Consider the following 17,887-nt stretch of genomic DNA (forward strand, 5'->3'; position numbering starts at 1 on the left):
TTATTTAAACTTAAACCAAATCATGAATTTAGAGCACCAGGCACCACTATACCTCTGATGTATTCATAAAAATTCATGAGCAGCGGTATAGAATTTTTCCATGTTTACAGAGAATGAGATAATACGCCTTTGATAAAATAATGTAGATCTTTGTCCTCCCACCTGCAATTGGGAATATTTCACAGATGTAGACCCTGAGCAGGCGAAGGCAGCATGTGCCAACAAAGCGCAGTCTCTCCAGGTCCAGTAGGGTGGCTGTGTACTGGAAACCCTTCAGCCCTCGCAACTCCTCCACACCCAGTACCAAGGTGGTCCAGCTCCAGTGAAGGATACTTAGCAGTGACTCAAAACACTCCTACATAGAGACAGCGATAGACAGTTTCTCATACAGGTCGAACACAGTTCCATAGTGTTGTGCACAGTGGAATATTAGGAAACAGTACTAACCACTGAGACTGTACGAGCAAACGAGCGTTTGAGGATGTGGACTGGCTCACTGGTCTGCTGTTTACCTTTGGACGCATTGCCGTCATTTGAAGGAAGTCTAATGTTAAGATATACAAAATCGAAGTCATTTATTTGGCAGGATGTTTGTGACAAGAGCATCGTTGTTAACTAAATGTTTTAAATTTGACTTGCCTGTAAAGCAGCTGAGGTATTTGACCTGCATTAACATCTGTACCATTGTTTGACTTCTTAGAACTTTTGAACTGGAATACCACACTACAGAGAAAAACCAAAAGACATCACCATTATTTCATGTGAAATATTATTTGAGAAAAATTGCATCTGAGGGAAACATATACTGGAATATTTTTTATTACCCATCATCAGTAGTTATGGTAGCCTGCCCATGAGAGCCACAGTCACTGCTGGGACCTGACACTCTCGCCCACGCCACATACCACCAGCCCAGCTGAAGCAGCACCGGTTCATCAAACATCATGGCATACTTCTCCCTAAAAATGATGAGACGAACAGTCAGAGCTGTCAAAAACACTGTTCTGGTGCCTAACAGCTTGAGAAGGGAAAAATTTTCAATGGAAGACATATATAGATAAACTGTACCTGGCAGCACAGTCATAGGCCAGAACATCGGTCTCAGCTAACAAATCACCATCTGTTTCATGATCGCCCCCATCAGGCCCCAGTTCAAAAAGCTGCAAAACAAAAGTGCAAAGGGTACAATCTGATTCTGGAATCACACTTGACTACTCATTAAATGTATTGTACTACACTAGTAAATAATATGGGGTACATATGAAGGCATGATTATTGTTGGCATCATTGAAAATGAGATCACATCCTTAATGTATCTGCTTAGCTGGGTAGAATATACAGCGGTTCAACATTCTTTTAAGTTTTGGTCCTTGAACAAATCCAAGACTTACTGCAACCGATAAAGAAATGGTGATGAAGTGGTTTACCTTTATCTTAGCAGTGTACTCCCCTCGACCACCAAACAGGCCCAATCCACCCAGCAAGATATCTGCATCAGCACAGAAGCGGATAGCTTCGACAGAGTGGGCCGAGTAGCCCCAGCCACCACCGTGACCTAAAACATCAAACTAAGGTTTTCAAAATGTTTCATTGTTTATCCACAAAGACCATTTATATAGCTGCTTTGTATGTAGACGATTAACTACTTTAAATTGAATATTAATTATCCTGTTTTACAAATTCAACAGCTTTGATTTATAATGGCTTGGCTTGATAGAAACACAACTTCAGAAGTAAATAATATAATAGCTGATGTAATGCATCTCCCAGTATGTTGTGTCATGCCTCAATTATCATGTACAAAGTGCCCACTAACTCTCAAAGCGGTTCACCACGCTGTAGTCTTCCTTGGAGTAGACCTTCATCACTGCCTGGGTCTCTTCCTCTGCGCTGGCTACACCCATCTTCAGCTCCTGCATGGCAGCCAAAGTATCCAGGCAACCTAATTGGACACCCCAGTGCACAATCAATATTTACAATCCAAGCAATCCTGTGAATATTACATCATGTCAGGTTTGAGATTTAAGCAAGAGTGTGTTTGTAAACTGCTAAAAATATAGTATTGCAAAAAATCTGCTTAGATTGTCCAAAGAATTTCAACACAAGAATTGAACTAGAAGACTAAATCAATGGTTCCCAATGATTAGACTCCTAAGCAATGATGTAAGAATAATTGACCTTTTCCTTAACCACTATTATAGACAGCAGAGATTTACAGTTTGCACAAGACCTATGACCTATGACACTATGCTGAGAGATTAGTGCAAGTAATTACCAAGGATGTGCAGGGCTCCATGAGAGCGAGTAGTGGATGCATGTGAGCCTGAAGGTAATGCAAGCTCTGGACTGAGGATGCTACAACGAGCCTGTAGATCTGTAGCAGAGGGCATTCGGGCATCAGCTATCACTGCATTGTAACACCACATCTCTCTAGAGGCTGGCAGGAACCTGAGCAAACAAGTCAGAGCATTAAAACTAGGGCTGCATAGTGGTAACAGTGTACGATAAACTATACTGAACATAAAAATTGACAAATAAAAGCGAAATGGACTGACCTCCAAATGACATCATACACAGGGTCAAGACACAAGCCAAATCCCTGGAGGTCCTCCTGCTCCGAGTCATTGAAGGTACGGCAGCTTCCATCCATTTTGTTGATAAGCAGGCATTTAAATGGAGGTGGCTCAGACACAGAGGAAGGCACAAGGCCAATAATGTGTTTGCTGGCAAAGATCTCTGAAGTGGCTAGGACATGGGAGTTGATAAGAGCCTCATCGATCCGCAAGAACGTCTGGTCTCCACTGGCACCAATCCAGGTGGCCTTTCGTCCATATTTGGCACCAATATTGGGCATGGGAGATGGCTTGGCATTCCAGTAGGGCATGTCTAAAATGGGCCGGCCCAGCTGCCCTTTCTGAAAAACAAGGAGGCATATATTATATTCCCCCTCTAGCGTATTTTGTGGTCAGCCACAACAAAACAGTTTTACATCAATCAACATCTCTAGTACTTTTGTCATTATATGTAAACAAAATAATACTAAATCAGAAATGCACTGATACATTTGGTGATTTGAATGTCCAATGTTTGGCCTCACACATTAAAATGCAGGATGGTTCCTGTTGTGCATAGTTATACAGGTGGAAACACCTTAGCGCACACACACAAAGTTCTTCACAGTGAGTGAAGAAGATAGACAGAACAAAATTCTTAGAGGTGACTTGCCTGTGCATGTAAAATGTGAAAGGGACAGGAATGTCACACATCATTGTGACAGTGATATCTGCTTGCTAAATTAAGGATTTAGTAATCCCTTATCGGCCACTGATACGGTGTTGATATAGCAATAACATATTAGATGACGTGAGATATATGGCAATTTGTTTTCAGTTGGATCTTATTTGTAGCTCAGGCCTGTAATCTGAAGCACATTATTTGGAGATCTAGTATCATTGTGCAGCTTTGGAGAAAAATTAGTTGCAAAAATGGTTGTGTGTTGTCAGTTACAGCTCTTAGAAAGAAAAAAAGTCTGAATCAGCAGAGCAGCATATCAATCAGTGCATCTCTAAAAATAATTGTGGATTCAAATAAAATTCTGTAGTTACTGAATAAATATATATATATATATATATATATATATATATATATATATATATATATATATATATATATATACACACACACACACACACATATATACATATTTTATATATATATATATACATACATATTATATATACATACATATTATATATATATATATATATATATATATATATGTACACACACACACACACAAATGTTTCCTTACAGAGAAGCTGCCAAATGTGAAGACCTGCCCATCCATGAGGAGAACAGCCGTGTGGTTACTGCCTGCTGTCACCTGGACACTGGGACCAGGAAGGGCTTGTACCAAAGTTGGAGAACCCCTGCCAGATAGACATATTAGCTTAGAGTACCTTCCCACTCAGTGTGTAGCATAGTTTGTTAATGCTTGCCAGTCAATCATACCTGGAGTTGACATCTCCATGTCCGAGCTGCCCGTGTTGACCATAACCAAATGTGTAGACATCTCCATTTATCATCAGAACCACTGTAAAGCAAGACCATCCTCAGCGTCACTCCGTAAAGCAGGCTTTTCAGGCTAGACATTTTCTATTTTTCATGAAATTATATGCAGGCAGACCAATGAAAATACCAATACGGAAAACTAACTTACCTGAGTGGTGAAAACCGCAGCTGACCTGCACTGCTCGCAGCTCACAGTCAAATCTCACTGCCCCTGGGGGGTAGGTGGTGATTTTGCTGGCATCCTTCTCGCCACGCTCACTGCTACCATCTGTAAGGTACACATTCAAGTCAGCATATTTGAGCAGAAAAGGAAAAGTGAGAGAGTTTAGCTGATACTTCAGATCGCCAGAGTGGATGTCTCTGCAAGGTCCTGGAAAACAGAGATGGAGGGAAAGCAGGACTCCAAAGACAAAAATAGGAAAAGGAAAAAGCCAAAATAGAAGGGGAGGGAACAATACCTCTATAACAGAATGGCTTTTGGTAACCAGTGCTGTAACAGGCTGAGGTAAATTACAAATTCCTGAAGGACAGATCATTTGTTAATCAGTTAGTTCTTGTTTTCAAGATCTGTCTCTGTTCAGTGAGGAAGAGGAAATCTGGTTTACCCTGAGCCCTGTTTAAGAGGTCGTCTTTGGGGTGCGTCAGTGGAAAAGTTGGATTGAGGCTCATGCATTACAGTAAACAGAATGACTGTCAATACCTTTTTGAACCAGGACCCAGCACTGTGGTTTACAGCACCTCTGAAACTCAGTTCAGACACCTATAAGGTGTTACAAAAGGTTTGTATTTGAACTTCAAAGTAAACTGCAAAAAAGTGTTAATGCTCATTGACCCAACTCTGAAAGTGGACATCCTTGAAAAAGAAAACAGTGGTTTTCAACGTGGGGTCCAGGGACCCCTGGGGGTTCCATTACCCATACCCAGCAGGTCTGTATAATAACTTTCTTTGAATTATAAAATTGTTCTGTATCAAGTTTACATCTACAGATGTGGACCATTTGTAAGAAAAAGACATACTGTGTTCCTTCTCAAACCCCATTAGCTCTGGGTCAATAGAAACTCTGATATGACTGTGACACGTCACATCAATCTGTCATGAGTCACTCATTTTACTCAGGACACAACAAATCATATCTGCTCTTGCTATGTTTCATTTATTTGCCAGCTAGCTAAAAAAATTCTCAAGTACCAGGTTTACCCTGATGTGCTCTACAACATTATTATCATTAACAGCTCAGCACATTTTGTCAGTGGTTTGAAGGGGAAACAATAAGTCCATCATTTCAAGGTTTAAATATTTACTTAATATCAGATTTAGACTGGACATTATAGATGTATGGGTTTTATTTAGATCACACCAGTCTTGGTACTCTTCAATTTCTGAAACTTTTAGTGACCTAAAGCATAAATGCTATCAAGTTGTGTCCATATGACCAATAAAATACACTCCGTTTAAGAATATGAAAGTTAAAAGAGCATGATAAAACACAAACATGTCACTGCTTGTTACTATGAAACAGGCCTGAATGATTGAGCTTGAAACCTTTTAGTATAAAACAGTTTCAATGGCATCAAAGAGTGGAACTGGTAGCATGTACACCTGTATTTCAAATATTAAGGGTTTTGAAAAATGTATCCTCAGTAAAGGGTTTCTGGCCTCAAAAGTTTCAAGGGGCCATTATCTACAGATCATAAAATGTGGTGTTGACACACTCGCCTTGCCAGTGAAGGGGCGTGGAGCATGAAGAGGGATGATTGGGGAAAGTATCTCAGATAACCCTGTCTTACAACTATTCAAACACAATGCACATTCCTGAAGGAGAAAATTGCTGAGCAAAGTAAATAGGTCTCAGTTTCCTAACAGGCATAAAGAGGTGAGCCACAGCTTTTCTGAAATAGATATTGACTGTGGGATCAGTTGTAGCATAAACATATATAAGTACCTGTGTGACATGACAATACAGGTATCAAAGCTAATATGGTCATCCAAGAAGGTTACAACCAACAACCTTAGGACATGCAAGTTCTGAGTATCTTGTGTGCACACACTGGCCAGGAAGTTAAAGCCAAAATAGAATTCAAGTAACAAAAAAGAAATTCACACTTCACAACGAAGACCTGAAAATATGCACCATCTACAAAAAACATTGAGACATTTGTATAGGCAATAATCGGCACAAATCCATTGTTTTCATCTAGTGTTCTGTGAGTATGTATGAACATTTTAAAGTTTTTGTTAACTTGAACTTTTAAGAATGCAAATATTTACTGTCATTGTGTGTCCACTGTAACTAAAACAAACCTAAGGCTATGTTTCGTAAAACTAACAACTGTGCTTCCATTCCTGTATGTCACATCTGTCAGCTTATCATTTGTCAAAACTTATCTGCTTGTCATTCTGCAGTGTTATCCACCCAGTGACAAATCAGCTGCTATGGGAGGGATGGTAAATCCAGTTAGACAAGGACATCGATTTCTATTTAGGTCTAAACAATAACAGTGGGCAGAGCAGGCAGCCAAGACTGAGAATTAGACCAGCCAAAACGAAATAGCATGACTGGCAGAAAAAAAAAAAAAATCCTATCATCGGGTGTTTCCTGATTAACACATCATAAAATTAGGAGTATTAATTCAAAAAGGGACTGAGCCTGCTGGAGAAACTAATCCTTAACCCAGTCTAAAGGCTTTAACAGTCATTTCTTCACTGTGAGTCAAAGTGAGTCCTTCCTGCCAACAGGCTGCAACATTTGTTACCATGAGACCTGGTGAAGATACAAGAGTCCTGCCTTTAGACAGTGAGAGAGGAGGTGGGCGGGACAGCCAGATTGGGAGATGAGTCAAAGGGGTGTCTCTGCACCCACTGAGTTAGTGAAGACCATAGTACCTTTGTGCTTGTCCCGTTTATGCCTTAGTGCCTGAAGGGGTCTTATTCTGGCTAGGGCCTGCTCACGCTGGTTCATAAAAATGGGACCAGGAAAAACAAGGGGGCCTGAGGGAGAAAGAAACTTTCACATGCATGCACAATGCTCACAAATGGGAAAGAACACATGATAATACTACACAACAATACACACACACTGAAAAATTATAAAGACACAAGCAAGGGGGAAGTCACCAAGGCACAACACCCAAGCTCACACAGCATCTGAAGGCATACCGTTAGCTTCACTCCACCCTCTAGCTCTATACCTGCACCTGTGTTTCTACTCTGCAGAAATGTTAACTTCAAAATGCAACAAAAACACTCAGCCCTTTCCTACACATACTGTAGTCCCATTCAGGTGATTTCTGTCTTGCCCTGATCCATACCTCGACCCTCTTCCAGTCTGTGTCTTCGGTTGATCCTCTGTCGCTTCTCCTCCTGACGGATTTGAATGTGTTCCTCAATGTTAACTCCTGGAGGGGGAGGGACAGGCACAGCTGAAAACACAAAAGGCCCGAGGTACAGGCAGCCCAGACAAGATGCAGGAGAAGGAGGAGGGGAAAGGGAGACGGAGCAGAGCAGAACAAAACAAGACACACATCAATGAATGGTGGAGAGATGTGATGGAAAAGCAGTGACTCTGCACAACACAAGAACAAAATAAATGAGTGAAAATAGGCATGTGGAATACTGCATCCAAGCAAATGCGACAGACGTTGTGATGTGAGCAGCATAAGCAACACACTGACACAGCTCAGAACAATATAGATAGCATTCCACGATGTCCCCCAAAACAGTAATCTATTTTGTTCAGTTGTGGAGGAACCAACAATAATGACAGTCCATTGTGTGTATGTCCAGGTTAAACATGCATACGTTATCTCATCTATATAATTTATGAAACTGTGTGGTTTAAAAAAAAATGTAAACAATCTGAGTGGGGATGCAGGTGAGGTGTATTTCTTGTATAAAACAAAAGATGGAGGGGACATCAAATCATTTAACATAGTAATTTGCATACCAAGCAGCAGGTCCAGGGGAATCATCTCCTTCACAGCATCAAAGATGCCTCTTTGTCTGGCTTCCTGACCATCCAGTTCCCTTGCACAAGCTTTGCAACATCCACACGCTGAGCAACCAGATTCTCCAGACCCACAGCCACAGATACTGGTGGGCAAAGAAATGAAAGGGCACAATCACACACAAAACAAGTGAAAAGAAATTAAAAAAAAATAAATAATAACCAGTTTGATGTGCAATTTTCTGCTCACTTATAAAGCAGTAATGACAGGGGCTGTAGAAATATTTTGATGCCAACATAAACCCCTTTCACAGTTTGTGTTTTCTCACCCTCCTGGTACTCTGTCTGGCCGCCCGCTGCTGACACAGCTGGCCCCGTAGCCAGTGCAGTCTCCACACACTGTGCACACCATGCACTGGTCCAGCTTCCATTTATGCATGCCTGGCTGGCACATCATGCTCTTCTCCTCCTTCTCCTCCAGCTCATCCTCCAGGTCCTCATCCATCGCTGTGGCCATGCTCTCCACACCAAATGCTAAAACAAAATGAGGCAACAAAATTAGCTAAATTAGTGAACTACAAGGTCAAAGTATACACTGCAGATGCAACATGTACTATGTTGCATGAACATATGTGTATTAGTGTCTCTATATGTTGTCACCTTTCCCTGCTTGGCTCATGGCTCCAGTGTCTCTCCCACACTGGCCCTTATTATTCACCCCAAAAGTCCACACTTCTCCACTCTTGGTCAGGACACATGTATGGGCCTTTCCCATGGCGACCTGAGTTACAAAGTGACCTTTCAGGTCTGTCACCTGACCTGTGAAGGTAAGAGCAAGAATTACGAATATGAATACCATGGCATAGAATTACTTTAAAACATTTTGACAAAAAACTTAATATCTCAGAAAAGTTCTGTTATGCTAAAATATGAAAAGGGTCTGTTCCATTCAACTTACAGGTGCTGTCACTGTAAATGGCATCTTTGCCAAACATGTAGAGTTCACCATCCTTAGTAACAATGCTACTGCTGCCATTGTTGCATGCTGTGTACACTGCAGTCTTAGTCTCTAATTTGATCATCTTCTTAGGCTTGTAGGGCTTAGGCTGTCTGCGACTTTTAGCTGTAAACAAAGTGGATACAGAGGACACAGACATTAGCTTTCCAACTGATTATTGAACTGTGTTTGATTCAGGTACATCTATTTTCGTATAATGAGGAACATGTGTACATATGTGCAGGTATTTTTAATTTGTCTTACTGGACTCTCCATCCTCTCCTTTACTGGCAGAGCCTGTAAAGAACACACTTCCATCTTCAGCTACAAGCAGGGCATGGGAGCCATCATGGCCGACTGAGAACTGAACAATCTTGGGAGACTTTGTAACGGGCAGTTCCACCCATTTCCCTGCAGATGGGCCGCCCTGTTTAATACCCAGGCTCTGATATTTGCCTGTGTAGTAAATCTGAGAAAGGAAGATAAGAGAAGATGCTAAAATAAGCAGCAAAAATATCTCCAGCATATATCATCACTAGGCACTGTTTCAGCCAAGGTTAACTTCTCATAAAATAGTACATCTTGAGAACAAGTTACCTAGAAAAAAACATGTTCTTCTTTTTCTTGAGACTCTGTCATTATAAGGCTTAACGTAGATTTATGTGTGTTTAACAATTTCAACAGTAACAATATGTATGTTCCACAATTCAAACAGCATGAGGCAACTTGTGATGATGCACACAAACGCGTTCTAGAGGTGAAAAGTAATCTGTCATTAACTTTTCAAAGTACATAATCCTAGTGCTACTGCATGCAGAATAAGCACAGAATGAGCAGCTGGTAAATGAAAATATGCAAGTCTTTGACTTTTCTCACTATTATCACATGTCTGCCTGCCTGAGTAATGAGTGAACTTTGTGCCAAGACACAGGCTAACTGCTCCTATTTTTACCCATCCAGTCAGTCAGGTTAGGGTAATCTGCAGATAAAGTGTGCTATGAGATTAGACCTGTACACAGAGGCAACTCCTCTGGATAGCTAGAAAATACACACATTGCACCGTACCTACTGTAGGGAACGACTAAACCACACCCTCCACACACCCCACCACCTACATACTTAACATTCCTGTCTTACAAAGCTACTCTACAGAAAAAAGTTAAATATCTTATTCAACACACAAAGGAACCTGAGACTAGGCTTTCTTTAGGTGATCACAGAGACAGTATAATGTATTTTCAGTCAATCATTGTACACAAATATTACTTACAAACACAGTACATGCTGTTCAACATACAATGCACTTCATCTCTGTATGTAAACTTGTACTGCTTAAGGTTACCACTTCTAGTCCTTCCATGCCTTAATCTGTATTCTGTTTCATGTACTCACTTTCCTTAATTATTCACTTAAAATCAAATAAAGTTCTCAAAAAATTAGATGGTGCTTTATATCCCCTTGTAGATTCAACCACTAACAGGAGTCACGTCCAGGGAATAGTGAAAAGACCACAAGACTTCTATTTCCATAACAAAACATGCAAAGTATCCATCTTACTCTAAATCATTCAAAGGTAATATAGCTTTGAGGTCACAAGATATTTCCAAAACATGAAGCCACTTATTATTGTTTTATATTAGACAGATTACTGCTATACTTTTCAGTGTCACTAAATGACGACAGATGTTCTGAACATAGACAATGTTAATTTGGGGCTTAACATGGCCAGCGTGACATAAAAGGAAAAAGAACATGGACAGAAACACAATTAATTTGTGTTCTTCCACAGTTTCTCCCTCAAAAGCATCTGCCTGTCATTAACAAGACAAAAGATCTTAGAGACCAGCTGCTGATGCTGTTCCAGATTCCATCTTTGTTAAACATTTTAGACACATCAGCAGGTAGAAGATTTTCACTCTCACCTTTCCCGAGGCAGTTTTCATCAGAGCAAACTCCCTGCCTGCTCCTAGTAGTGCTGCCTCTTCATCAAAACCTGTGCCTGAGAGAACAACATGCTATTTAGAGCCACAGACATACACACACAAGGTTGACGAGTGCATATTGTGAATATTTCTGACCCATTTGCAACCATGTAGACACAAATGCAGTATGAAGTGATTATAGCAGGAGTACAGATGTATGATGTAAGATGGACATCACTACATACTCATAACAGGATTATATATTTTCTGTCACTTACTGATGATGTGCAGATCCTTCTCCAGATCAAAGAGAGAAATGCCACAAGCATGCAGACATTTCCTTGCCAGCTTCAGCTGCAGTTCCTGCTGCAGGGCCGGGTCTGAGCTCATTGTATAGATCCGAACAACAAAACCGTCCTGCAAAAGTCAAGACAAACAGGATTGATTGAGCCTAATTAGCTCTATAACACAACAGGTTTGGAGTATGGTATAACATTTCAAGCCATCTGTATCATTTTAAGACACATTTAGGAAAAAAGTGACGAGCTTTACTTGGCTGTATGAGGTTCAACTCTAACAGTAATCTGTTTTGGGGATTTAATGAAGTAGCAATGTAGTAATAGTTTATGTTAGTTCTGATTAACAACCTTTCAGAAAAAAATATAAAGATAAGTAAATAATAATCTAGAAATAAATGATTAACAATAGGGCATTAAATTACAAGGAAAATATTGACTGAAGCTTTAGATCATCACACATACTCTATATACATAACCTGTGAATGTACAGACTAAAGACATTTACCGATGAGTCACTGAGTGTGTACTAGCATGTGTGGTTTGATAATAGTGGGACATGAGGAAAGCCAGGCAGCCCATATTTCTCACACTCTCTCAGTCGATGTACTTGACACAGGATAAAGTTAAACTTAACACATGGATTATAGCCTTACTGCTGTCAAATCTATCAGCTGGAGCTGCTGTGTGGCTGAAGCAATGCAGTGAGAAAGTTGGGCCAAGCAATATATAACACTTTTTAACATCAATTATCAGTTATTCTTGTCATGTGATGTGTGTTTTAGATGTGCTTTTAGTTGTGTAGGCTCTGAGATTTTTTTACTGAAACTTTGCCAAAATGCTAGTGTGGTTAGGGATCATACTCTTTTTAAAAGACAAATTTACAAAGAAAGATATTACTTGTGGATGCAGCTTAAGTGGCTCAAACAGAACCCCAATGTTGTCAGTATTTAGACCATACACATTTATATTAACTGAAATAATGTGACAGGTATTGACTACTGACTATAGCAGCCAGTTGCAGGATAGTTAAACCACAATGGATGTAGCTGAAAGGGCTCATTTATGGAGGAGACCAGATTAAAGAGAGAAACACAACAAGGAAATTAGTTAAAAATGTTAGGGAAATGAGGGAGCGATATTGAAATGGTAAAATGGTGCTGGTCCAATCTCCTCTTTGTAATAATGATGAAAGACTCATATGTTAGTCTTAAATTCCTGCAGAATTTACAAATCATTAGATAAACTCCTGTATTCACTGCATTAGCTGGCTGCTGACTCCTTTTAATTTTACTCTTTCAAAATGAAAAACTGCTATCCAGGCGGACATTAGCTGCAGCAGCAGACATGGATTTTACAGTATATCTCCCCCTTCCCCCATTCACATTACAGAATGCTTATGCAGATAAGTGCTTATGAGATTAAGCTCCCTAGAGAATACCCACATGTGGTGCCAGGGTCTTCACTGCTGTACCCATATAGAACACACTCTAACACACATCTACACACTAATGTAACTACACAGCAGCCTCTTGCTCTGCAGCACAGCTGGTGGCATCAGCTCTTTGGAGTGACACTTGGACCTTTTCAACAGGAAGTGACAGATGCTTCACAGTGAAAGTCAAGGATTGAAAGGATGACCACTGACAAGGACGAGAAGGGATTGATTTGTCTAGTGTGTACCAACAAAAAAAAGACCAAGACATGTCAAAAGGAAAAAGTCTCTGCAGGGGAAATCTTGAGAGCATTTAAGATTTTCTACTAGTCATACTAATTCAATTTGAGTTCTTACAATTACACTTTCTCAACACTTTGGAAGGTTGAAACGGCAAAATCTATATTATAAAAGCCAAGTGGCCTCTGTGTGTGTGTGTGCGTGCGTGCATGTCAGAAATCACGCAAAATCCACAAAGAGCTGACTGTGGCAGTTTGGCATACTTGTGCATTTTTGGTCAAGGAAGACCGTAGTAAAATCGGCAAGTTGATAGGACCAATATTTTGGGTGGTATTAGTAATTTTGGAATACAATAGACTTACAATCATGTTGCTATGCCCAGAACACTTTGGCAGTGACTGCTGGACAAATGCGATACAGCATGAATGAATACACAACAGCATAAAAACAACCACATCTAGAACCTGTGGATCCCCATGGGTCAACACACTAGTAAGGAATAAGAATAAACATACATCTTTGCAGGCAGCAATTTGGTTGATGTACTCTCCATCTGTGAAGATGATGTTCTGGCCGTCTGAGTGCTGACCTGTATAGACATGAATTGAACTGAATTTAGGACATATTTTATTAGATGGATTTTGATTACTTCACTTCCACAATGTATCGTAACTAGCAAAAAAGGTATTTTCTCAGTACCTGGCATAGAAACGGTCCCCTCATGCTCCAGCGTCTCTGGGTTGATCTTGATGGCTGACATACTATGGTTACTTGTGTCTCGATATAACAAGTACCCCTACAGACAACAGAGACACCACTGCTGATGTGCACTTTTGAAGGTCTTTCTCTAACATAAGTTCTATTGCTGATTTGGACCGACTGATGATCACAATATAGATTCAAACAACTAATGCTCCACTAAATTAACAGTGTAAAATGTGTCCTTAACTATAACACATCTGCAGTTTTAAAATCAAATAACGGAATATGAGTTTATCATGTAACCAGGAGTAAATATTAAAGTCCTCTTTGTTTTGCATCAGAAAATAATTCATTTCAAATAACCATGTAAAAAGTGAACTTTTAATGTCAAAACCTATAAGTTGTGGAAGCATTCAATGGCATTTCAAAAATACTTTATTAAAATGCAATCAGATAAAATCTAAATAGAGGCATCACTACCAACCTGAGCAAAGCCCAACCATGACCTCTTCTCCTTTCTATTCCTGATGCGAGATGTGGAGTTGTATACATGGCCCTGCAAGGCATTGAATACACATGAGCACACAAGACACAACAATTGATGAGAATTCTGTCAAAATAATCTTTGAAGCTTAATGATTTATGTAAAAACCATAGTTCCCTCATTCTATCCTCTGCTTTTTAGACAAACTAAAAAAACTACAAAATATTTCTAATATTCATCAGGTACAGACAGGGGCGTAGAATTGCGTAGGGATGCTAGGGACATGTCCCTACCAATATCCAGCCACTACTGCGAAGTCCCTATCAATCCAACCGCTGTCCGTAGTGTTTAGTCAATGATTATGGCACACAAAGGGTTAACAGTCAGTCTCTGCTAGAAGTCCGGCCTCTAACGTAAATGTCGCTCTCCGATTGGCTCTTTGGTTTTGCTGACATACATGTGATTGGCCATCCCCGCTGTCACGCCATCTACTTGTAAAAGGAACCTGCTAGTTGGACCGCTAACGTAAGTTTTCAACATGTTTGGCATTTGTTCTGCCTGGGTCGCATCAGATAGACGGATTTGAATATCAGTGGTGTCATTTACATGTACATTTGTACGTGTTTGTTTGCGTGCACGCACACACACCCGTGCGTGTGTGCTCAGTAATTAGGATGTAAAGGATGTCAAAGAAAAGAAAACTTGTCATAAGACACTTCTATTGGAGTCAAAGTGTAAGTTACTTCAAGGGTATAGAACTGTAGAGGCTTGACACAGATATTGAATAAAAGACAATATTTAATGCCAAACAGAAACACTTTTTAAAAGTTACTTTGCTTATTATTTTAATGCATTTATATGGAAGAGCAACTGTTTAAAAAACACACATAAAGAAAATTTGTGGGGAAAATACAATAAAACTTCAGATTCTAAATGCGATTCTAGATGTGATTTTATCCATATTTTTGGGGAATAAATTACATGTAAAAATTGAAACTAAAAGCCTTTTCTGCTCAGGCAATAACTGTACCATCAAACTTTATAATCACTGTATCCTCAATCTGTTCATATGTCATCCATCAACATATTTTTGTCCAGTGACAGACAATAGAGAGGCAGGAGGAGGTAGAGGAGGAGAGGCTGAAAATTCTCAGGTGAGGTTAAAATAATAATGGATATGTTAATCATGAGAATAACATTGCAGAATGCATTCAATTCTTGTATTGTCCTTAGATATTCAGATATACATTATAAACATGCCAATTACTGATTTTTTTTGGGACTATGATTGTTTGCTTGTTTGATCAGCTTGGCATGACATGAAATTATGATTGCAAATGCAAAAAAATTTCAACTTTCCGGAGTGCTGCCTTGGAGCACTTTTGTGTCCCCACCAATGTCAAAATCAAACCTACTCCCTTGGGTATAGACCTGCAGCTATGTGTGTTTCATACCCTGACAGTGCCACTGTATCCAGAGCCCACTTTGTAGAGTCCATCCTTGCAGAGCAAGTACAGGAAAGACCCATCAGTCTGTAGAAGACAGCGCTCATCCTCATCAATGGCCACCTCTTTCAAGACCCACTTGTTCATCAAGGCTGCACGTTTGATGCCATTCCCAAACCAATCCTGAATTTGAATTTTTCCCACCAGGACAGCCTGTACACTTCTCTGTAGTGCATTCAGTATGGTGGGGACCTAGGGAGATGTGGAAAATAACATGGATATGTAAGGGTTTGCACATATAAGGTTCTGTTATTTTTGTTTTATACTGAATAGGATTTTACTTGCATATCTGACCCAGATCGTTCTGTCTAAACACATATTTAAACACTGATTATTTCCATGGGAGCTATACAAAACACCACACTCATACCACCCATTTGAACACAAACACAAAAAGGTGTAGAGCAAGCGCACACACTTCCTACCAGCCTGCATAAAATTGTGGTGATTCACTGTCCAGTCCAATACCTAAAAGATGAGAGATAAAGTGCCTCTGCAGCCCTGGTCTGGTATACAGTATCTGCATGCATGGATGACTAAATACAATGTAATGGTCCAAAAGCCTGGACCTTAGACAGTTAATGAAGTTTTTTTTTTTTGTTTTTTTGTTTTTTTAATTGCATCAAAAGGTTTAAGAAGCAGAAAGATCGGAAAGCAGAGGTAACAACCAAAACAGATGAAAAAGATAAGACAAACAGGAGATCAAAGCATAAAGACCACCATCTAATTGCATGAAGAATACAGACAGTGTAACATAATCCAGTAGGAGAAACAGAGAGGCTTGATATTTTCCTAAACTCAATTTCTGTTTCCCAGACACCACCCTAAGCCTCTCTGCTCAAAAGAAATCCATGGAGGAAGCACAGGTTACTATGACCAAAATGTACTGATAATTTAAAGCATTTCTGAAAGAAAAACCGAAAGATATAGAAGCTCCTTTCAAAATGATTGACATTGTCATGTTTGCTTGCTTATATTAGTGAAATGGAATATGTGAGAAAATGTAATCCCAACTTCTGTTCATCAAACACTGTGATTAATCATAATATTTTTTTAATCTAAATTATGTAATGATAAATGTAAAACGTGATATGTTAATGTGACCCGATGTAGACTTGTTCCAGGAAAAAGCCCAAGTGCAAGGAAAAGAAAATGGCTTATTCATAATTGATTAACATGAAATAACAACAACAGAAGAAAAATACAATGCATGTGTGTAAAAAATATTACTACATTCATTGGATTCAGTTAATTACCTGTATCGTCTGGCAGGCATGGCTACCATTGTTGGTGAGGATGGCAGAGACAGCCTGCAAGATTTTACCAGTGTCTCCCCAGGCCACCACCAGGCTGAAGAGGCAGGCACAGGACAGGGCAGTGATGGCCTGGCCTGTTGGGTCATTGGGCCCTGTGCTCCGCACTGTGGTCTCCAACAACAACTGGAATAGAGATTCTAAGAGCACAAACATACATACTGCTTACAAGGGATACAGACGTGTAAAAAAAAAAAAAAAAATCAAATGTACTTAATGTGCATATGTATCATTTCACAAAAATTACAGTCTTTTAACACAACAATAATGAAGTTGAATCATGCTGAGGTGTTGGAGATACTGCAGCTCTGTTGCACTGCATTGCCATACACTGCGCATCTGAACCTAGTAAACTCTAAAATGTACACATTATCAACATTACCTAAAACATCAGGAGGCTCAGTCTGAAAGCCTTCGGGCTGTTGTCCCTGTAGCATATCCAACAAGGCCTGCAGGCTACGCAGGCACAATGAAGGGTGAGAGAACCGCGTCTCCTTAATCAACTCAAATACTCCACACAGGCCAATACCAATGATCTGCAGACAAAGGAAAAATTACGTTTCTGTGAGCTAATAACACAATGCTGTGTAGACAAGTTTCATGATGTATATAAAAATAATACATATTGATATTGCTTATTTAAACATTTTGTTAAATGTCATGAAAACCTACAGTTACTTATAGACCAGAAGTATATTTATTTAGTGCTGTTGACATCCATATCCACATTTTCTATAATGAAAGACCCACTTTGCTGCATGAAAAGGGGAGGCAAGAAAAGGAGTTTGGCCTAGAAATGGATGTCAGTCTCTCTTCCAGTGTGGCTCGTTAGTTATAAATAATGCTTTCGTCTTCCTAACTGAGTGTTCACCATGTTTTAAAACAGTAAACTGCAGGCTTAGGCCATTGTTATAAAGTTTTAACAAAATCTACTTAAAAATAAATCAAAAACATCCTGCAAATAATTTGAATGCAACT

The 17,887-nt window shown here is 39.7% G+C and overlaps 1 protein-coding gene across 17 annotated transcripts in view; it reads right to left on the reverse strand.

Moving 5' to 3' along the window:
* The window catches only part of mycbp2 (MYC binding protein 2), a 64,182-nt gene that overhangs the window by 30,943 nt on the left and 15,352 nt on the right, over nt 1-17,887 (reverse strand). For 13 of the 17 annotated variants that reach the window (XM_030124854.1, XM_030124852.1, XM_030124850.1 and 10 more), the window contains exons 4-30: nt 17,292-17,445; nt 16,853-17,049; nt 15,546-15,788; nt 14,092-14,163; nt 13,605-13,701; nt 13,421-13,494; nt 11,213-11,351; nt 10,935-11,011; nt 9,277-9,481; nt 8,974-9,138; nt 8,676-8,834; nt 8,345-8,549; nt 8,016-8,161; nt 7,381-7,491; nt 6,956-7,060; nt 4,220-4,339; nt 4,012-4,093; nt 3,812-3,929; nt 2,556-2,914; nt 2,276-2,448; nt 1,817-1,942; nt 1,428-1,555; nt 1,069-1,160; nt 825-959; nt 640-723; nt 448-544; nt 163-355 (exon numbers count right to left, since the gene is read on the reverse strand). In XM_030124854.1, the coding sequence (XP_029980714.1) occupies nt 163-355; nt 448-544; nt 640-723; nt 825-959; nt 1,069-1,160; nt 1,428-1,555; nt 1,817-1,942; nt 2,276-2,448; nt 2,556-2,914; nt 3,812-3,929; nt 4,012-4,093; nt 4,220-4,339; nt 6,956-7,060; nt 7,381-7,491; nt 8,016-8,161; nt 8,345-8,549; nt 8,676-8,834; nt 8,974-9,138; nt 9,277-9,481; nt 10,935-11,011; nt 11,213-11,351; nt 13,421-13,494; nt 13,605-13,701; nt 14,092-14,163; nt 15,546-15,788; nt 16,853-17,049; nt 17,292-17,445 (3,856 nt within the window). The remainder of the gene's footprint in view (nt 1-162; nt 356-447; nt 545-639; nt 724-824; nt 960-1,068; nt 1,161-1,427; nt 1,556-1,816; nt 1,943-2,275; nt 2,449-2,555; nt 2,915-3,811; nt 3,930-4,011; nt 4,094-4,219; nt 4,340-6,955; nt 7,061-7,380; nt 7,492-8,015; nt 8,162-8,344; nt 8,550-8,675; nt 8,835-8,973; nt 9,139-9,276; nt 9,482-10,934; nt 11,012-11,212; nt 11,352-13,420; nt 13,495-13,604; nt 13,702-14,091; nt 14,164-15,545; nt 15,789-16,852; nt 17,050-17,291; nt 17,446-17,887) is intronic. The other 4 variants (XM_030124855.1, XM_030124839.1, XM_030124844.1 and 1 more) reach the window with 3 other exon arrangements.

The sequence above is a fragment of the Sphaeramia orbicularis genome, chromosome 21, assembly GCF_902148855.1.
Source record: "Sphaeramia orbicularis chromosome 21, fSphaOr1.1, whole genome shotgun sequence".
Lineage (NCBI taxonomy): Eukaryota > Metazoa > Chordata > Actinopteri > Kurtiformes > Apogonidae > Sphaeramia > Sphaeramia orbicularis.